Genomic DNA, 22,860 nt, shown 5'->3' on the forward strand with positions numbered 1-22,860 from the left:
TTGTTGATGATTTCTCTCACTACTCTTGGGTCTTCTTTGTTGTGAGAAAGAGTGAAGTATTCTCAGACTTTCGGAGCTTAGCTTTGAGATTGTTCAAGGAACTCCTTGGTGCATTGGAAGTAATTCACAGTAATAATAGCACTGAGTTCAAAAACTATCTTTTTGATACTTTCTGTCTTGAGCATGACATTGAGCATTAGTTTTCTGCCCTACGTGTTCCTCGGTAGAATGGCATGGTTGAGAGAAAGAATAGGACTAGAAGTCCTATGCTTATCGAGCATCGTCCTAGCTATCTCAAATTGGATTTTCTTGCACTCGATCTTGAATTTGACTTCTTATGAGTTGTGCTTTGGGAGGAAGCTGAAGATTTTGCATTTGAGAGTTTTTAGGTGTTGGTGCTTTATCAAAATGTGGCAATCTTGATAAGTTCGAGTCATGATCTTTCAATAGCATTTTCTTGAGATATTCTCTTCATAGTCATACTTACAGGGTTTACAATCTTGACACTAACACTATCATAAAATCATGTGATGTGAGTTTTGATGAGTCAACCCCCTGTGCTAGTTCTATTTTTAGTGTGCAGTTGATTAAGAGATGAGCAAGAGAATCTTTGTAGATAGCGACCTTCTAACTCTTGGTGTTGATGAGGATGATCCACTACTTCTCTCTACCACACCTGCTTTAGAACTGACTCTTGCTTCTTCTACTCCAACAGAGAGTCATGTAGTCTCTACTTCCACTTCAGTTGTTTTCGAGCCTGCACCAGCAGTGTTTGTGGGGGAGATACATTCACAGTGTGAGGCCCCTCAACACATTCAGCAGCGACATCTTCCACAGACGATGATCGATGACATCAATGAGAGGGTAACAAGGTCTAAATCTGCTTCTTATGCTCATTTTATTGATTATGCATTTATTGCTTCTTTTGAGTCCTATGATGTTGGACATGCTTTATCTGATTCGAGTTGGGTTAATGTGATGCATAAAGAGCTTTAACATTTTGAGAGAAACCAAGTTTGGGTCCTTGTAGAGCCACCTCCTAATGTTCACACGATAGGCATAAAATAGGTTTTCAAAAACAAACAGGCGAAGGATGGGTCTATAGTGAGAAATAAGGCTAGACTAATGACTCGGAGTTTCAATCAGGTTGAGGGGATAGACTTTGGAGAGACCTTTGCACCCGTAGCTAGGCTAGAAGCTATTAGGATCTTTCTTGCATTTGCGGCATCCAAGAGTTTCAAGTTGTATCAAATGGATGTCAAGAGTGCTTTCCTAAATGGTTTCATTTAGGAAGAGATCTATGTTAGATAACCCCTAGGCTTTGAGGATCGTATATATCCACATAGAGTTTACAAGCTTAGAAAGACTTTGTATGGCCTTAAGCAAACACCTAGAGCTTGGTTTGGTTGGCTTAGCTCTTTCTTGGTAGAGCATAGGTATGTGATGAAGTCAGCTGATAAAATTGTGTTCACTCTTGGACATGGCAATAATTTCTTACTTGTTCAGATATATGTGGATGATATCATTTTTGTGGCTCTTCTCATGTACTTGTGGCCAAGTTTGCAGAAACTATAAACAGGGAGTTTGAGATGTCGATGATGAGTGAGCTTAATTTCTTCTTTGGTCTACAAATCAAGTAATGCAGTCAAGGTCCATTCGTCCACCAGATGAAGTACACAAAGGATTTGCTAAAGAAGTTTGACATGAGTGATGTGAAGCCTTTGGCAACACCGATAGCTACCTTGACCATGTTTGATCCAAATGAAGATGGTGAGGAGCTGGACCAGTGGAAGTACAAGAGCATGATCGGCTCTCTCCTGTACTAGACGGCAACAAGACTCAACATCCACTTCGCCGTCTGCTTGTGTACTCACTTTTGGGCTTCACCAATGACGTCTCATCGCCAAGCGGTGAAACGCATTCTGAGATACCTCAAGCACACTCTTGAGTATGTGCTTTGGCTTTCTGCTTTCTCTTCGGCTTCTTTTTAAAGTTTTTCGGATACGGATTTTGCTGGTTGTAGGATTGACGGGAAAAGTACTTCTGGTACATGTGAGGGGGAGTTTTTCTTTGTACATACTCTATCTTACTTTTATTGTATTTGCATTATATTTCATTATGTATGATAATCATAATAGTTGAGCTTTGACTTGTATATCTTTAGCATTTTTGGTTGCTAAACTTGAATTTATACTAAATTAAGTAGTTGTGTGGAGCAAGCTATTAATCTTACACTCTTTTGATGCTTTGACAAGATACATTTAGTAAGCTAGCTTTCCTTAAAATGAAATTTGGCAATTTTATGAATCATTTAAACTATAAAATGCTACAGTCTTAATCACTAGGTTTGTAATTTCTTAGACTTTAGTCAATACTTGTGTTAAGGCTAGTTTCATGAATATCTTGCTCTAAGTTTTCTTGTTTAAGACAGTGAATTGGGGAATATTGCACTATATTTTTTATCTTTATTAAATATTTAGCTCATGATAGAACCTTAACGGAATATGTGCTCCTTATATCGCAAAGACACTACTTAACTTGATCTTGTGACCATCTTGATAACTTGTGTGAATCGAATAATCATGAAAAATCAAGTCTCTTGTGCTAAAATATGATCCAATACCGTTGTCTTGAGGCCTTAAGCTATTTGTTGTATCCAGTTACGTAAAACTTTATTTAGATAAGAGGCACTTGAGGATAAAATGAAATTCAAAGAAATATGTCTAACTATTTAATTCTTTGTAATCATTTGATCAATATAAGTCTTGGTTTCATATGTGAGCGTTTGTAAAATCTATTGTCATGAATGCTTGTTTTGTTAGTTTGAGATTGAAGTTGGCTAGTTCTTAATGCATGTATTGCCTCGGCACGAGTGGATGCTTATGTGGTGGTCACTTTTAACATGATTTGGCTATGTGATCTTCAATGCGCCAATCAATTCTTCGGGTTGAGCTTGTAATGCTTCATGTTCTTGTGTCACTTTCTCTTTTTGAGCCTCTATACGATTGTGAGCTCCACTTTCTACTTTCCTGAGCCATTTGACGTTTCTAGCTTTTGCAAATGCTTTGTGGTATAATTGTGAAAGCTCATTAGATTTGCATATTCATGCATTACATAATATTTTATCTTTAATGTTTGTATTGCCAAAGGGGATAGTATATGTACAAAGAAGAGAATATATTACAAAGGAGAAGAAATGAGAAATTTTCAAACAAATCTCAAAGAAAAATAAAAAATGTGCATTTATCAAGGGGAAGCATTTGTTTTTTAAGTTTTTAAGCTTTTCTTGATCTTTTATAGTTTTGGCTTGTCTTTGTCTATCTTCTTTCCATTTGCAATTTGTTTTATGCCAAGTGATTTATATTTACTCTTTCTCGAGTTTTCAGTCACTTGGATGTGCTTCACTTTTTTCATCCTAAATCTTTGTGCTTTAATGGTTGTCAATGCACTTATTAAGGGGGAGATTGAGAAAACAAGTGGAGAAGTGCATTCGTTTGAATGTGATAAGGTATTGACAATAGTTGATATGTCTTAAACTTGGTTATCATGTATTTGTGGATGTTTATTTTTGTTCATGTCTAACTCGAGTTGACGATATTTGGAATTGATAAATTCTTCTCTGTACGTAAAAAAACTACACACCGGAAGTTCCAGTGTTCACCGAAAGTTCCGATGTGGGTAGTGTATACTCGCCGGACTATTTCTTGTATAGAATAATTTTTCGGGTGAAATTAGATATCAATGCACCAGAAGGTCCGGTGAATATGATAACTACACTGGAGGGTATCACTGAAGCATTTTCAGTGTTGAAGCAGAAATGAAAGCAAACATCGGATGGTCCGGTGATGGACTTTGAGAACGCCGGAGTATTTTCTACAGAGAGGAGATTTTTTGTGCCAAGTTTGATTATATATGCCGGATAGTCTGGTGCTGAGATTGTGAATAACCGAGAATGCATCAGACCTTTTATTACAGAGAGGTTGCAGAAGGGTGGTTCGGTGGATTGACACACATCGGATTATCCGGTAATGGACATGAGATCACCGGAAGCTTTCACCGGATTTTTTCTTGAGAACAAAGTTTTTCTAGAACATATAGTGTTACACTCACCGGATGGTTTGGTGTTTAGGAGCAGAACACACTGTAACATTCGGTGTTCACGTTTTCTACAGAATGTGCTATGAGTTGAAGTTTTTGATTTTGTGCCAACCTGGAGATGTTTGGACTGTGGAGAAATGTGTTTGCTTGTTTCAAGGTGTGCATGTGACGGATGCAACTTGACGGTCGATGGCAGGTGATCGGGGCTAAGTAGGTGTTTGGTGCCGGACGATCAAGGAGGGCCGAACGGAGTTAAGGGTAATCCTAGCTGTACATATGAAGGTCAAGCAAAGCATGAAACAGAGGATGAAGATGACATGTTGAAAAAAAAGCGAAGCGGATGCCGGTGCAAGTGACAAGGTGGCCTGAGAGATTAGGAGCGGGAGAGACTTGCTGACGGTCAAGATCGCAAGACGAAAGACACGTCATCATCGAAGCTCTTGCTTCCGGTGGAAGCAAGTGGCGGCTAGTCACGCTTTGAGAAGCGTGCTAGAGTTTCACGATTTAGCCTCAAAACTGTGGGATAACTGGAGGAGTATGTGGCACCATCGTGAAGCTTATGTCGAAGTGAAGCTAAGTCGTAAAGGTGTCATGGCCGTCCGATGAATAGAGAAGAAAATAGACTAAAATGCTCTTGGTGGTAGGTAGAAGTGTACTACAAGATAAGAGTATTTTGGAGAGAAAAAAAGCTAAGAAACTTAGGGATCACGTTTTCTAAATTTATAAATAGAGAGGTAGGGCTATGAGAGAGAAAGAACTAGCCATTTGAGCTAATTGTGTCTCTTATATGAGAGCATTGTGTTAGGATTTTAGTGGAGAGTAGGTGAGTGCTTAGCTTATGTAATAGGTAAGAGTTTTGAGAGGAAAATTTTTGTAACCCCTCTGGCTAATGAAGTTTATTTCATTTTATATGCTTGAATTTTCCTCCTTTTAGTTTCTCTCTTTTGTTTTTCTTGTCTTGTGTGCAAGTTTTTTCTTTCTGATTTTGATTTTCGTTTTGTTTTTAGGTAAAAATTTCAACACGTTGTGAGATCATTCTTCTTATTACTAGAGATTTACACACACTTATGTGATGGAGTCTTAAATTCTCATACCTCTAGATAATCAATTTGAGAGTTTTGTTGCTCGGTGTTTATCTTTTTTTTTTCTTTGCTAGTTATGATTTTCGAGTGTTAAGACATATGGATTGATCTTAAATAGAACATATGGTTCATATACTAATCGTAGAGTCGTGCTGTCTCGATTTTCTCTTGTTAAAATTTTACTCGATTTTAACTTTCGATTATGTTTTTAGGTGCGTTGAGTGATTAAAATAGAAAAAAGTTATTAATTTTATAAGAAACTTATTGAATTGTCTATTTACCCCTTTAGTCACCCGTCCCAATCCCACAAATTTAAAAAAAATTATTTAAACATCTATTCATCCCTCTGATCATGCTACAATTTTCCTCCCATCGCCGGCTCTTCGCCCGTCCACAGGAAACCGGGCCGGCGCTTGTCGATCTCCGCAATTGCCCACCCGGGCAACTTGATGGAGATCAGCGGATAGATTGGCGCGGCAGAGAAAACCGATTTGACCGTGATCAGCCTGCCCACCCTGGTGATCAGCGACGCTTTCCATGCCGGAAGCTTGCCAGCAGCAGCAACAGTGTCGGCGCGCTCTTTGACAGGTTGGTCCACAATCCCGATGCATCGCCGAGTAGATCGAGGAGATTGCGAGTGACGCTGATTTCCTGAATCGTAGGGGGGATGAATAACATGACAGGTTGTTCTGCTGGTGATCTGGCTACGCTACTGCATGTCTGCGTTGCAACGATTTTCGATTACGGTTTCCTCAGAATGTTTCAGTGAAATGCCTTCCCGATGCTGAAACTTTTTCTTGACGCGTAAGATTCTGAACTCGCATTGCGTTGTATTTGTACTGAACTCTGTCAGTTTCCGTACACTGCAGAAATTATCTATCGGGATTCGGGACAAAGGTCCATGTGGTCAGTATACAATGGAGTTGTTCACCTTCAGGTTAGTTAACGTCGGTGTGGCATGGTTGAAATTTGAAAAGAAAAAAAATGATTCCTGTTCAAAAGATGAATTCATCCCTTTTTTTCTCTGTAGAAGGCAGTTCAAAAGATGTCCTGGCCTAATATACATTCGTGGGATATGATTTTACTTCTGGAAGTGGCAGGTAAATATCTACCGTTATCTTTTTTGCCTTAAAAGAACCAAAGTTTTCCGTAGAGACTAAACTGATCCAGATTGTAGAGTCCTGTCAAATGATAGTATATCCAAACATGAAAAGAATAAATTTGGTGTTGAGACAGGAAATGCACATATCAAGACACATCTTATACAGTGAAGGACTGGGGAAGACAATGTGCACTCTTGATGTGTTATCAGGTAAAGAAGTCCATTTTCTGTTATTTGTTGTTGTATGTTTCTTTTAATTTACTTAAGCTCTTCATATCTGATGACGTTTATCATTTCTTATAGTTGCCGGTTTCTTTTGACTTGTGAGAATTGGCCACAATTAACATGTTCCTCTGTTATGGCCTGCGACTTATTTTCCAGTATGCCTAGCGGATGTCAACCCAATATTTTTGTCTTATTGGATCGGCCTGCAATTAAATTCTAAATACATTATGATTTTCCTGCTACATAGTTGGCAGGTTTTTGGTGGTCGCTGCATTTTGCTGTGGATGTATCTGACATCATTAAAATATTGTATGAGCTGCTCGTTTTAACTGTCAAGAAATTAATTACACCTCTGTTGTACCATTGGCATTTACCCCTGTGTAATTTCCTGGTCCTTAGTATTTGCTCCTAAGTAATTTTCAAATCAAAACTTTCAGCAGCTATGTATTATCTATGCAATTTTGCATCTAATCATCTGTCACAACAAAGCATGAACTCATGTTTATGATGAATATTGATTGCTACAAACATTGGGAAACATCATCACAAGTTTCGTACGTTGCTCTCCTGGAAATAGCACGTCAACTCATTCAGTCAGTGAAGTTCCTTTTTTCTTTCTGGCATTAACAGTAATATCTCTATAGCAATAATATACATTGAGATCATGCAATGGTGTTCCCAATTATATGTATGTCATTCATGATCATTCTCGATCTTGGGATGGTGGACATTACCATCTACAAATTGTTCCATCGGTTTGATATAATTCTTTTTTTTAAGTCCATTCAGTAGTATTAAATACAAAAAATTATTTTAGTTTGTGTTCAATCTTCACTACTTATTTATTACCACATGACCCTGTCCTTGATGTTAGTCAGTCTTGCTAGTAACTAAATGGGGTTGCACCAACTCCGCTTAAAGTTCATCTAAAATTTTTTTGCCTAAAGTTTACAAAATCAGAAAGGTATTTTGTTGCACGATTTGTAGGTACCAATGTCATCTTTTATTTTTGTGTCTGCAAGCAGTAACCTGTGCTAATAGTAATTGCCTCGTTATATATTGTGCCTGCGAACAATTAATATTATCTCTCCGTTTCTTTGCGAGCGATGAGCAAACATTGTATACTATATAACAGTAGAGATATAAAATAATTTTATTATTGAATACTTTGCAAGCTGACAAACTTGTGGTGTTGCAAGAAGTGCCAGGGCTGACAGAAGGATTGCTGTCAGAGTTTCATTTTCTTGAAAAAAAAAAGTTTTGAACTACCTATGGTGTTACAAACTTCATTCTCAATCATGACTTTCGTGAGCAGGGATTATTATTTAAAAAATAATCGTAGAGGTTTATTTTTGAAAAATAAGCAGGGTTTACATAGTTTCAAAGAAGCTTAAATGCTCAAAGAAGACACTGTTGAAAAATAAGCAGGGTTCACCTATCCTTCTTCTTGACTAAATTTGTTCCGTGCCCTTATAAAATTACATGTTTTGAAAAATGTCACTACAAAACGCTTTACCTGGCAAGTGCCATTATAATTTTGTTTGGCTTCAAAACATGCCATTGTGCACCTCCGACGCTCTTGGGCCCACCTACAGGCCACTGTATATCAATATGGACCACATTGCCCCCGCCCATCCTCCTCATCTACCTGCAATTAGCCTCCACCAAGTCTCAAAGATTTAGGATCTAGCAATGACAAGGTCAGCACCGACTGCCTCCACTCCGGCGTGGGCGGAAGGTGTTGCGGGGGTGCGGGGGTGCCAGCTGAAGCAACTCCGCGAGATCTTCCATTGGTTCGACATGGATGGTGACGAGAAACTAACGTAATTGGAGTTGGTGGTGCTGCTGCGCTCCCATGAGTGACGAGGTGCGCGTGCTGCTGGTTAGTATGGATGAGAAACCAAAGTAGAAATGTGACTTGTTTTACTTGTGATAAGTGATTGATATTGGTATTTATTTGGTTTGATGATCTTCGGTTTTGCATGAGCTTTGATGTGTTTTGAATTGATTTGGGATTTTATTTGAGCATATTGATTATGGACTAACTGGAATTAGAGTTGAAGATGGATGCAACTTGGCGGTCGAGGGTGGGATGGTTGGGGCCAAACGGAGTGCTTGGTGTCGAACGATCAAGGAGGCCGGGCAGAGTCAAGAGTGATCCTAGCTGAATACGTGAAGGTCAAGCAAAGCATGTAAGGCAGATGGAGACGACATGTTGAAAAAGTCAAGCGAAAAGGGATGTCGGTGCAGGTGACAAGGCGGCCTGAGGGATCGGGAGCGGGAGAGACTTGCCGGTGGTAAGGATCGCAAGAAAGAGTACATGCGTCTACATTAAGCACTTGTTTAAGGTGTAAGCAAGTGGGGAGTTACGCTTTGAGAAGTATGCTAGGGTTTCACAGTTTGATCTCAAAATCGTGGGAGGATTGGAGGAGTATGTGGTACTATCGTGAAACTTACGTTAAGATGAAGCTAAATCGTGAAGGCACCACGACCTTCCAATTAATCAAGAAGAAAATAGACCAAAATACCCTTGGTGATAGGTAGGAGTGTACTACAAGAGAGATGCACTTTGGAAAAAAGTTAGGAAACTTAGGGATCAAGTTTTCTAGGCTTATAAATAGAGAGGTATGGCTATGGAAGGAGATGAACCAGCCATTTTGAATCTCTTGTGATATCCATATGAAAGTCTTGTGCTAGTGTTTTAGCGGAGAGGAAGAGGAGTGCTTAGCCTATATATTATGTGAGAGCTTCGTGAGAAAAAAATCTTTATAATCTGCCTAAAATAGGGTTGACCTCTGCTGCAATGAAGTTTATTTTTCTTAATATTAGTGTGTTCAACTCCTTCTAGTTTCTCTCTATTGGTTCCCTTGCAAGTTTACAAGTTTTTCGGTTTTTGGATTTAATTTTTATTTTGATTTTTGAGCTAAAATTTTAGTACTTTGTGGGGTCATTTTTCTTGTTGCTAGAGGCATAAAATTTGCATACATACGCTAATGTGATGGAGTTTTGAATTCACTTGTCTCTAGATAATCAATTTGGAGAGTCTCGTTGCTCGGTGTTTATCTTTTCTTGTTTTTTTGCCAGTTGTGATCTTTCAAGTGCTAAGACACATGGATTGATCTTAAATGAAATCTGAGAAACCAAGTCGTAATGTGTATTGGTTTTCTTGTGATGAGTGATTGATATTGTCATTTATTTGGTTTGATGATCTTCGGTTTTGCATGAGCTTTGATGTGATTCGAATTGATTTGAGATTTCATTTGAGCATATTGATTATAGACTAATTGGAACTGGAGTTGGAGATATATGTTTGCTTGTCTCGTAATGTGCAGGTGATGGATGCAACTTGGCGGTCGACGGCGGGATGATCGGGGCCAAGCAGAGTGCTTGGTGCCAGACGATCAAGGAGGCCGGGCGGAGTCAAGGGTGATCCTAGCTGAACACGTGGAGATCAAGCAAAGCATTTGTCGGAGGATTAACTCCTGTCGCAGAGATCCCGGGAGACCCCTTTTTAGAGATTCGGCCGGGGGGATGATCCTGAATAAGTTCGTCGGAGAAATAAATGGGAATGAATGCAACGGCCAGTGGTGGGGGTGACAACCTAGTGCAAGAAGAAGTAAATGCACCGGAATTTAGACAAGTTCGGGCCGCACGGGGGCGTAATACCCTACTCCTGTATGGATGCTATAACTGTCCTGAGGAAGTCCCTCAAGGATGTTGCTGGTTACAAGGATGTTGGCCTAACTATGAGCTTGAGGCTCCTTGTTCTTCGACTGGAACTATGCTCAACCTTGCTCACAGTGTCTCTCTTGCGCTGTGTTCTTCGTGTCTACTCTCGGACTCTCGTTGTGGGTCTGGTTCGTCTTGGGGTTGGGGTTTTTTCGCCGTTGTTGGTATTTTCTCTCGTTGTTGGTGTTTTCTCTCGTTGTTGGTGTTTTCTCTCATTCTTCTTCGTTGGTCTTGTTCTCCTTTTCTTCTGTGTTGCCGGCTATTTTAAGTACTCGCCGGCCACGACATGCCCCGAACGGAAAGGAGGAGGCTCGAGTTCCGAGATGCCATAAATGGAAAGGGCGTCATCATTTCTTCTGGGTGAAGTGACCGAGGGTGGAAAATACGTCGCACGCCCGGTCGCCCGTCACCATAAATGCCCTAGCAACGGGCACCGTGGAGAGGGCCCACCGGGCAGCCGCAGAGCAACCTGATGTGCTCGCCCTGTCTTGTTCCCCTGCCACAGCAGTGCGGCAAACGGAATGCCTTGATCCTCACGACGTTATCCCGAGACAAGCCGGATGGCACGGGACGGGACCTGTGCAATTAATGACCCCACGCCTCTCTGCCAAAACGTGGCAGGAACTGACGCTGAGCGCGGCGGGAGCAGTTAGAGGTGTCAGGCCACGCACGCTCATTAAATGCGGCCTTGGGCCTTTGACTGGTTGACACCTCATCGGTGGGCCCCTCGGGGGCCTTTCTGGGTCGTCGGGGTACCGAGTGCTCGGGGGTACTGTTCATATCTCCGAGCACTCTCTCCCGAGAATGCCTATCCTTATCCTCGGGGAGCCGAGTGCTCAGGGGTACTGTTCACCTCCCCGAGCACTTTCTTCCGAGCACTCTTGCACGGACCTTCGGGGAACCGGATGCTCGGGGGCTGCCACGTGCAGCCTCGCGCACTCTCTTCCGAGCACTCTTATACGGACCTTCGGGGAACCGAGTGCTCGGAGGCTGCCGCGTGCAGCCCCGAGCACTATCTCCCAGGACTTAGCTCTTCTGAACGTTGGGGGACTAGGATGCTCGGGGGTGACCGGGCACCTCCCCGAGCACTTTCTTCCCGGTACTCGGATTCCGTGGATCATCGGGGTACTGGGGTACTCGGGGGCCACCGACCGTGGCCCCGAGCACCTTCTCCCGGGACTTGGCCTTTCCTCATCCCACAAGAGAGACCTCACGGGATGGCGCCATGTGGCGGATGGCTGGCTTGGCCTCGGGATTCGGGGACCCCTGGTTCCTGATACACCGACAGCATTGAAGGCGCATGGAGACGACGTGTTGACAAAGTCAAGCGAAGGGGATGCTGGTGCAAGTGATAAGGCGGCCTGAGGGATCGGGAGCGAGAGAGACTTGCCGGTGGTCAGGATCGCATGACGGAGTATACGCGTCGACATTGAAGCGCTTGCTTAAGGTGTAAGCAAGGCGGTGAGTCACGCTTTGAGAAGTGTGCAGGCGGTTTCGCGGTTTGGCCTCAAAACCGTGGGAGGACTGGAGGAGTATGTGGCATCATCGCGAAGCTTGCATCGAGACGAAGCTAAGTCGTGAAGGCGCCGCGACCGTCTGATGAATGGAGAATAAAATGGATTAAAATGCCCTCGGTGGTAGGTATGAGTGCACTACAAGAGAAGGGTATTTTGGGGAAAAGCTAGGAAACTTAAGGGCCAAGTTTCCTAGGCCTATAAATAGAGGGGTAGGGCTAGAAAGAGCTTTGAACCATCCACTTGATCCCCCATGTGCCACTCATTTGAGAACCTTGGAGCTAGGTTTTTAGAGGAGAGAAGGATGAGTGCTTAGCCTATGTAATATATGAGAGTTTTGAGAGATAAATCTTTGTAATCCGTCTAAAATAGGGCTGACCTCTTTGAGTAATTAAGTTTATGTTTTTGCATATGCTTGAATTCCTCTCCTTCTAGTTTCCCTCTATTGGTTCCCTTGCAAGTTTGCAAGTTTTTCGATTTTCGGTTTTGATTTTCGTTTTGGTTTTTGGGCTGAAATTTCAGCACCTTGTGAGATCATTCTTCTCGTTGCTAGAGGCATAAAAACTCACATACGAGTGTATGCTCATGGGTCTTGAATACCCTTGCCTCTAGATCATCAACTTGGAGAGGTGTCTTGCCCGGTGATCTTTTTCTTTGAGCTGCAATATTTCATCTTTGCAGGGTTATTTTTCTTGGTGCTAGTGGCTTAAACACTCACATGCTAATGTATTTGAGCGGGTCTTAAGTCCTCTTACCACTAGACTATCATCTTGAAGGATAACCTTGTCCGATATCCATCTTCTCTAGTTTTTTTTTATAATTGCGAGTTTTTATGCACAAAGACATATGGAATGGTCTTGAATAGAACTTATGGTTCATATTCCATCCGTGGAGTCATGTTGCCATGGAACTAGTCTTATTGCTTTGTCTCTCTAATTCCTTTGCTTCCGCTTGAGCGTTTTGAGGTGCGTTGGGTGAGAAATAGGAAAATGCCATATATTTCGAAAGAAATTTGTTGAGATGCCTATTCACCCCCCTCTAGTCGCCATTCTTAGTCCTACAAAACCTATGGTTAATATACCATCCATGGACTCGTGTTGCCTCGATTTTCTCTTGTTAAAACTTCTCTCTATTTTTGCTTCCGTTTGAGTTTTGAGCTGCGTTTGGTGATCCAAATAGGAGAAAGTCAATGATTTCGCAAGAAATTTGTTGAGATGCCCATTCACCTTCTCCTCCTCTAGTCACCAATCTCGTTCCTACGATGGATGCAGACGACAATAGCAAGGTGGAATTTGACGAGCTGGCAGCGCTGCTACACTCCCTAGGGCTACGTCCCATGGGTGACGAGGTGTGCGTGCTACTGGTCGGTATGGATGCAAACAGCAACAACAAGGTGGAGTTCGACGAGTTGGCGGCCGCCATCGTTCCCATGCTCACCACACAGACGCACCTCATTGACCAAGCGCAACTGTTGGAGGTGTTTTGTGCCTTCGATCGTTACAGCACCGGGTACATCTCCACCACCGAGCTGGCCCAGTCCATGGCGCGCCTGGACCAACTACTCACCTTCGAGGAGCTCAACAGATGATGTGTGATGCCGACGCGGATCGCAATAGGGTCATCAGCTTCCCAGAGTTTGCCACCATCATGGTCAAGGCTTTGGAGCGATGGGCGGGGGCAATATGGTATACACTGCAATATGGTGGTCTGTAGGTGAGCCCAAGGGCGTTAGAGGTGTACACGATGGTATGTTTCGAAGCCGAGCAACATTATAATGGCATCATCCAGGTATAGCCCTTTGTAGTGGTACTTTTCAAAATATACAATTTTATAATGGCATGAAACAAATTTACCCTTTGTTATTTAGGCAGCGACAAAACTAGGAGGTACGAAATGAAAGGGGATAGCAAATAAATGTGTGACTTGCACATTGGATTCCTGATAGTTAAGGGAATAAGGAACATGGGTCGTCCAAGGCTTTTGGTATTATGCTACGAGGATACATATGATATCTTTATAGTACCATTAGTTTATCTCCACATCCTAAATGGACCGTGATCCTCTGACTTCATCGCTCTATGGTCAGAGGCGCACAATGAACTGAGCCTTAATGAATAGTAATGTTTAATCGGTCACCGCAGCATGCATACTGTTTAACAGGTATGGTAGCACGAGAGTTCTGTTCATTAGGTGTTGTAGCATAGATCTGAACCATTTATCTTTGATCCAATGGCTTAGACCAATTTAAAATTAGAGGATCACAATTCCTCCCAGACATATATGCTTGGTTCGCCTGCCTGAGCATGAATATTCATCTGTGGCTGCTTTTGCATGCCGTGAAGTCACAGTTGTCGATCTCTAGTCAATTTTGGACGAACGCAAATTTAATTTAGAATATATGCAGACAATTTAGGACGATGATATGGTAATAAGCGTAAACTGATCGGATATCTAGTTTGTCACTCTAAACTCTGGAGTGTGTTGATCTAAATAATGGAAAATCAATCATTCGTTGCTTCTACATGGCATCCAAAAAGCACTAGCATTGAGCAATCTATATGCTATAATATCCAGATGGGCCCACCCAGACTGTGAACTTCGTCATTTGGCTTTCTTCAACAGAACACCAGTTGCTGTACAGGGCTGCACTCGTATCACATCGGTCGTCCACACAGGGCTCCTCCCCTGACAGAGGGTGACCATTAAAGGCTCTCATGTTGCAACTAAGGTTAGCGTCTGCTAACTCTGATCTTAAACACACAAGCATGATCCGTTTTGTTGGGAGATGGAGCTAAAATATAAGAGTTCTGGGGTCAGGATCAGAGGCCGTGTGGGTTCCTTTTCTTCTTATAACTGTTTACATGCCCAGCTTTTTTTTTTTGGTGTCCTGATCAGAACAGCCAGGATTTAACTGCAGCACCCTGCACCAAAGCCTGCCATCTAGTACACAAGCATTGTACAATCTGTACTGACATCTTCCACTGCCATCAATTTGTGAAGCCCGTTTCTTCTGGGGCTCACATGATGCTTGGCTCTTGCCTTCAAAATTTCAATGTCCAGACTTCTCACTTCTCAGGCCAAACGTCTCCTCACTTTCAAGTAATTTAGAAAATGTACCATTTAACTGAGATTGATCATAAGATTTATGTTGGACGTCATCATCAAGAACCCCCATACCCCTGGCTTCACCAGCGTATGTATGTGAGCCTCTAGGCTCAGAACCCCTGAAGTCGTCTCGGAGCTGTGGCTCCAGAGTGTGTAGATCTCCGGAGGCCATTGACCTCAAAGCTTTAGAGAAGCTATCGGTTCTTTAAAAAGATCAACCAAATGAGATTTGTCGGACACTCTCTGCTTACCATGAGGTGACATGCATTTAATACCAATCAATTCGACGACCGACTTGACATGGCAAAGCGGTGTCGCAACAGACGACCAGCTACAGCCACTTACTAGGGCCACTTGCTGCCCCTGTTGTGCCAAGATCAGGTGATGTCATTAGGGTAGATTTAAATTTATCTAGGTTTGAGCCATAATTATCAGGCTGACCCTAGATCCCTATTATCTATTGACAATTTGTATCTCTACCCTCTATAGGGGTGTGTATGAATACTTACCCTTTGTAAAACACTATAAATACACATCGTGCGCATACGGTAAAAAAAGAGTTCGGTTTATAGAAACACATCTTGATATTACTTTCCTCTCTACTTCTCCTTCAAATTTAAATTATTTTTGTAAATTAACTCTAGTAGTACTTTATTCATAAAAAATATATTTTCTTTCACCAACGATTTCAATTCCCAGTGCAACTTAGACTGGACTCCATCTGCCTGTAGGCAGAGACAGATACGTTGTGCTCACCTGTTTAGGCTAGTCACGTAGCTAGATTTAGTACTGATTGATTGAGCAATACATGCAGTACAGGATACAAATCTGTGTGGTTGCAATCTTGGAGGAAATAAAGGCGTCTTGTCCAGGGTAGGGTTCACAAATGCGTTTGAGCATCGAAATACGTTTCTAGCGCATTCTTGACTATCGATTGAAATTCGAAGAATTCGGTGAGAATTTGGCTAAAATTCGTATTTTTTAATTTTTTAATTTAAATTCAAATTTGACGGGTAAGCGTCAGTTTTCATTAATGCGACTGAGCTCGAATGGTCGATATATGAGGGACCTATATATGGTATGGAGCAAAAGTCTCTAGCTTTAGTATAAGTACAGTTGCAGCATACATACAAGCGATATATTGGGCTGATGGGAGGTCTGTGCCTGAATTGTTTGCTGCCTCTTGGTATTTCTTTCTTTAATTTCCTCGCTGTGCTGTCAACCTTCACGATTGTACCTGCTTTGGACAGTGATCTCATGGTGTCGACTGAATGTCCAACAGAAATAGCGACTTCTCGGCACTTGGCAGTGGGAACATTCAAGGTGTCCATTGCATTGGTGATTTTATATACAAATGTTGCATGTCCAAATTAAACTCCTTATAATAGTACAAAGGTTGCTTGCATGAAAGATAAAAAGTGCTAGATTCTTATTTGCTTGCGTGAGGGAGAAAACGACACATCCTGAAGTCGCATTGGATCTATCACTAACAGTAGTGACAGGAACGGCAGTGCATCAGCAGCGACATAAAAAACGATAGCATTGGACATCAAAAGCACAGGAACGGGGACATTCATACGATATCCTACTCTGAGACCACTTGCTTAAGACAGGCGGCCGGGGTATTTGCCTGCTACCTGTTGCATGTTTGGTAAACACTCATTTACTCCATATATAGCCGTTTTCATCACACATGTACAGTTGAATAACGATACTTAACGAACTGTTTCATGGATTCAGGCACCGGACTGCATCAGGTGGGCAAACCCCACCGTTGTTTCCTCGGAAAGGACACCGAGTTACACTAGTCCAGCTGGTAAGTAACAGTTGTTCGGCAATGGTCCAGACTCCAGAGAGTCCTGCGGATCGCTATCGAAACGATCAGTGCCGAGATTATTCGAATCTGGCCGCAACTCTCTTCAACAATTCTATTTTTTAAAGAGAAGTTTATTCACTTTCATTATTATATCAAGATAATACAACCGTACAAGAGTCTAAACTGATTTCTGCTCTTCAACAATTCTACTTGTCGCACAAATCAACTCTTATGTAAAAGTGATGAAGGTGAAATTATTCTCTGTGCTGCCTCCCTTGCTTCATTTGGAGAAAACTCATACAAAGCGCGCGCACGCTCTCTTGCAACATCACTAGACACTAGATAATAAGGTTATTTTTTTCAGCCTGGCAGTCTAGTGCCCCATTGAGGGCGAAACCCTAGCTAGGACACAACATCAGGCTGCAGGGAGCTATATATTCAGCAGCCACGATCCGAGTGGCATCATAGCATGCATTGCTTTCATATACCAACAGTACGAGCTCCATCTTGAATGAAATTAGTGTGGGAGTAACTAGGGGAGGCCCTTATTTCTGGTCAGCTCTTTTTTCTCTTTAATGACGATCAGTTCGATCTGGCATTTCTCATGTGCTTAGTCTTTCTGAACTCTCCTTGTCCCTTCTGCTCCCTCTTCTCATACTTGTACTTCCCTTGCGTGTAGGCACTTTAGTAGGACTGATGAATTTAAAATTATATACTTGAACCTTTTAGATACAGTCAACACTGCGCATCTTCAGTTTTTCAGAACTCTCTCTCTCTCTCTCACACACATTAAAAAAACTTTCGAGAAGTCAACTGATAGGAGCCATATAGTGTTTTTTTTTGTAATGATCTACATCCCTCTTTCTACGTTCATCTATTTTTAATATGTGTATATGTCTACAGATGCAGATATTCTTGAATCTACGTTGTAGATATTGTAAAGCACAGCCTTATTGCCCATCCAAGCAGCAGTTACCGGATACGCACGTACAAGGTAAAACTTGTGGTCCTTCAATTCCTCTTTTAAGAACTTTATCTTTCTTTCGTGTATTTCTTTTAGCCGGCATAGTACAAACTCTCTCTCACACACACACCTCGAGACTGATAGCAAAGCATAATGAAAAGTATAAATACCAGAATACAAGCAAATATATTATTTTCTGTTATGAGATACTGTTTTGTATCTATGGAGAAAATTACTTCTCTCGGTGTTTGTGAATAATACTCTAGCCTACAATCTGTTTTGTTTAGGATGCTTCTCTAAACAAAAAAAAAAAAGTTTGTCCGATTCCGTTAATAAAAGTTTATCTGAATTTAGCCTTTCTTTTAATGAAATGATTTTAGCATATTTTCTCTGGAGGCTTGGACATCTTTAGCGTTGTATTGTCGTCAGTTCCATACAATCTACAGTTGAGTGCAAGTTGACTTGTTGAAATGCGTATTTTTTTGTGTTCAATGATAAAATTCAGATCCTAATCATATTCCAAATATATCTATATGTGCATGATAACAAAAGGACCAACACTTTGATGGATGCAATTCCTTTGCACGTGTCAGAAAAATAATGCTCGATCTGAATTCAGTGAATGGTAATCTCAGGGAAGGAAAAGATGGGGAAATCAGTTTTTGGAGTAATCCACCAAAAGCAGCAGAGAAAAGGAAACAATTATAGATGTAAATCTAAGCTCACACCCTCGGATGCGGTGTTCGCTGGCTGCTCACAGACAAACTGACCTTGTGGAGACAGCAGCAAAGAGGAAGATGAGGACGACGCCACAAGAGAAGCTGAAGCCCTCGGTTCGTCTCCTCGGAACACGGACAGCGCAACCGGCCGCCGCTCTCCACCCGGCGGCATGCTCGTGTTCCCGTGCTGCACGGCAGGCGGCCCCCTCCAGAACCCAGCCGTCAGGGCGTTCCCGTTGATCGGCTGAGTGATCGACCCGATTCCGCTGTAGAACTGCGGGCCGATGGCGAGGCCTCCGCCGCCGCTTGGACCCCTCACCGTGGGCCACGACGGGTACAATGTCGCCACCGTGGGGCCTGTCACGCCGTACCGGTGCTGCGGGTAGCCGAGGAGGTGGTGGTGGTGAGCGCCGCCAGCCGCGGCGGCGGCGGCGGCGGCCATCGCGGTCTGCATCTGCACCCGCTTCGCGTGCTGCCGCTCGCGCTTGTGCGCGTTCTGGTGGCCTCCGAGCGCCTGCGACGTCGTGAAGTTCCTGCAGCAGTAGTGGCACTCGAACTTGCGGCTGCTGTCGGGGGCAGCGGCGATGGCACTGCCACTGCTGCTTTGTGTGGCAGCAGCGGCGGCGGCAACCGTGGCGGTGGCGGTGGCTTCTTTAGCCTTGCCCTCAGATGATGAGTGAGGGACGTCGATGCCGAAGATGCGGATACCGGAGTTGGGGCTTTTACGGGGCGGGGCGGGGCGCAGGAACGGTAACTCAGAGAAGGACGCGACGTTGCTGAAGTCATGAAGCTCCTGTACGCTCGCCGCGTCGCCACCGCCGCCTTCGCTACCCATGCAATGGAGAAATGAATGTACAGGCCGGATCTCTCTAGTACGTACGCCTTTGTGAAATAACTTGCAGTCGTTGGAAGTAACCAGCTAGCGCCTCAGCTGGTCTAGGCGTCTAGCTAGCAGTGAGCTTGGAGGAACCCTGTCATGCTCTCAGCATCTCTCTTCCTCGGCAGGGGGAGAGAGAGGGGAACGGAAGGAGGGGAGGAGAGGCAAGCAGAGAGCTAGAGGGAATAGAAAGGGCCGGAAGGCCTGCGCTCGTGTTGCTCAAAGGAGTGCCAACTGCCAAATGTATACAAGTGATAGGTTGTGCATGGCTACCGTGGAGCAGGGTTTTTGTCACCTTACTATGTTGTGGTTAATTAGGAGGAGGTGGGCCAAGCGGGGAGGCAGGTAGGAGAAAAGGAGATGTGGATACATGTTTCATGGTGGTGGTGTAGTAAATTCTTGAGTAGGGGTCGGGTGTCCATAGTACACAGTAAGCTCTGGCAAGTACTACTGCACTCGGAGGCTTTTGAGCTCTCATAACAAACAAGTACCTATCAGAGAGAGGAAAAGCCAACAGTCTCATACAAGCATAGCTCAAGCACATAAACACATCTCTCTCCTTTCTTCATTTCTCTGGCTGATGGGGGAGAAATGCCCTAGCCCTAAATACTAGAGAGTCGTCACCAAAGACTCCTTCAAAGCTCTAGGGCCTCGGATGCCCTACGGCAACCAAGGCCTCCGGAGCCCGTGAGCCTCCTTCTCAGGTCACCAACTCTTGGAGCCTAGGGGAGCTAGATGACCCTCGATGCTCCTTAGGCCAGTCTAGGCTCGACAACACTTTGGCTCATGACCCTCTGAATCTTTGGCTTTGGAGCGGTCCTAAAGACCCAAGCTTGGGTGTCTCCCAGAGGCCCGGTGACTCCTAACCTTCGGAGGCCGCGGACTTCCGAAGGCTGGAGGAAAGATACGAAGTCCCTAGTAAAGATTAGCAGAAACATGCCCGTCAGCCACGTGATGTCTGCCATGAGATGACCAACATTTAATACCGGTCATATGGTGGCCACCCCTAACACACCAGGAGCAAGTGGTGACCGACCTGACATGCTGGATAGTGCGGCGCTGGAATGGACGACTAAGCTTGCCACCACTCGCTACCACGGTTAAAAAATATCCTCTAGTAGGGTTATAGTATTTTTACCTAGTCTTGGGCCATGTTACCCGGCTGGACTAAGGTCCCTGTTGCATAGGGAAAACGTGTATTATTATCTCGGTAGGGGCACGATTGTATGCTCACACCCTGAATAATACTATAAATATAGACCTATAGCTATCGGGTTATGACACGTATTTTTATCATCACCACTTTGGGCATTCCTTTCCTCTCTACTTCTTCTCTAAGCTTTAGACACTCCTGTGAGTGAGCTCTCGCCGCACTTTGTTCGTGGAAGATATTTTGTTTCACCAACAGTTGCTGTTGTCCGTGGAAATGAACGTAGAAGTACTAGAAGAGGTAGGATGTCACCTAGGCGCTGGCCTAAACTACCGGCTCCACCACCACGCCTAGGCGTTGGCCCAAACGACCGGCTCCACCACCACACCTGCACGAAGGTTGGCGCAACAGCCGTAGCCAAGCACTCGATGTGCCACCACCAGTTCTACACCCGGGTGGAATGGGGGCTCGGCAGCTACCGTCGATCCGATCACAACCCCGGCGGTGGTTGGCATAGGGGCTAGAGTCAACTTAGAGGCTTTCCAGCAGCAATACAGCGAAGAGCTTGATGTACCCCAAGGGGCTACAGCCGAGGCCTCAGCTGCGCATGCCGCCCTCTGATGGTTTTGGGCGCTAAAACCTAGGAGGCAGTTGTGCCCAGCCCCGAGATGACTTCTGTGACTATGTCCAGAGAACTTTCTTAGAACCATTGTCCTCTAAAAGCCGGTTCGCTCGGCAGCCTCCTCGGCCTTCCTCAGCGAAAAGGGGCACCGAGAAGGCCATGGGTTCCGGAGTGCGCAGATCCTGCCAACAATGTAGGAGGCGCGACCAGGGGTGCTCTGGATCCTCCCCTGAATGACGACACGCCTCGGTCAATTGCCAGCGGAAGGGCACTAGTGCACTCTATATGGGGCTGTACGGGCCCATAATACCAAGGACTGTCGGACACTCGTAGCATTATGGCAAGGGTACATCGAGAGGTGGGCGGCGCACTTGGTAGGGAAAGGAACCGACAACAGGTGACCCGAGATCGGAGGCCCGTAGCGAGTCACTAGGCCCCTCGGCTAGCTCTGCCGACTCAAACTCCACCACTAACGGTGCAGCACCCTAGCAATAAAGAATCTCCGATGACCCCTTGAAACAGCTTTGGCAAAACTTCACACGTGGGGGCAGCCGTGTCAAGGTAACCATGCCAGAGCCCTTGTGACCTTTGTCTCCAACAAACATCATGGGGGGATCCTCCCCCTCACTGATGCTCTAAATAGTTGCAACCAACATTGCCACATCAAAACCCTTCGTTCCGAAGGCCTAGGCGGGGCCCTGTTCGGTGGTGGCCTGTTGGGCCCCAGCGGATAGGCTTCGGTCACCCCGGAGGTTCAGGCAGTCTTCCCCTTCAGCAGACAACCCACGCAGGAGGTGCCTTCCCCTCTACTACCTCGATAGCTACTGAGGCGTCCGAGCCTCTAGCCTTGCTGTAAAGGCCCAGTTTAGGCCAAGGTACGCCCCACTACAGACCTCTCCATTTTAGCCTTGTTGTATACTTTCGACCTTTAGATAGCTATATAAAAGCCTCAGTTTGATGTATGATGAGAATAGCCATCCGAACTAGTGACATTCCCTATTCCAATTAGTTGTTCACTCATAACAATACATACAAAACTTAAGTTATATCTTTGCTCAAATAGTGCCACATAGCGCACAACAATCAAAACCCTTCGCTCCTCGGAGGTACGCAAAACCCTCCGCACCTCGAAGAGATAGCCTCGATCACATCGATGTCCAAACCCTCTTCCATGAGTGTCAAGGTCCAAACCATCCGCCATGCGTGTTGAAATCCATACCCTCCGCCATGCACATCGAGGTCCAAACACTCCACACCTCGAAGACACTACCACAATCGCATCGATGTCCAAACTCTCCACCAAGAGCTTCAAGGTCAAAACCCTCCGCACTCGAAGGCACTGCCTTGGTCACATCGAGGTCTAAACCCTTGGCCCTCGAAGGCATAGTCTCGATCATGTTAAGGTCTAAACACTCCGCACCTCAAAGGCATAGCCTCGGCCACGTCGAGGTCCAAATCCTCCACAAAGAACGTTGAGGTCCAAACCCTCCACACCTCAAAGGCATAGCCTCGGTCATGTCGAGGTCCAAACCCTCTGCCAAGATCATCGAGCTCAAAACCCTTCGCACCTCGAAGGCACTGCCTCAGTCACGTCGAGGTACAAAACCATCCACACCTTGAAAAAACTACCTCGGTCGCATCGAGCGTAAAGTCTTCTGCCACCTTGGTGGCTATAGGCCTCTGTCGCATGACATAACTGCCTTAGAAGCTTCTCTGTCTCGGTTAAAGCCTACAATGATAGCTCTAATAAAACACGCCCTTCGCTTGCTCTCGACCACAAGACGCGAGGGGGTTGAGGGAATGATGCTTCGTGCAATACACACTGCACAGTGTGCATAGGATGCGAGATGCGCCCTC

The 22,860-nt window shown here is 44.3% G+C and overlaps 1 protein-coding gene and 1 pseudogene across 1 annotated transcript; one reads left to right on the forward strand and one right to left on the reverse strand.

The window, feature by feature from the left end:
- Positions 1 to 8,199: 8,199 nt before the first annotated feature.
- LOC133910473 (probable calcium-binding protein CML14) lies at positions 8,200 to 13,463 on the forward strand (annotated as a pseudogene).
- A 4,778-nt stretch (positions 13,464 to 18,241) lies between these two features.
- On the reverse strand, positions 18,242 to 19,500 carry LOC133910945 (zinc finger protein 8-like). Its single transcript, XM_062353183.1, has one exon. The coding sequence runs from the start codon at positions 19,187 to 19,189 to the stop codon at positions 18,338 to 18,340; it is 852 nt and encodes a 283-aa protein (XP_062209167.1). The 5' UTR covers positions 19,190 to 19,500; the 3' UTR covers positions 18,242 to 18,337.
- Positions 19,501 to 22,860: the final 3,360 nt, after the last annotated feature.

Source organism: Phragmites australis, chromosome 3, assembly GCF_958298935.1.
Source record: "Phragmites australis chromosome 3, lpPhrAust1.1, whole genome shotgun sequence".
Lineage (NCBI taxonomy): Eukaryota > Viridiplantae > Streptophyta > Magnoliopsida > Poales > Poaceae > Phragmites > Phragmites australis.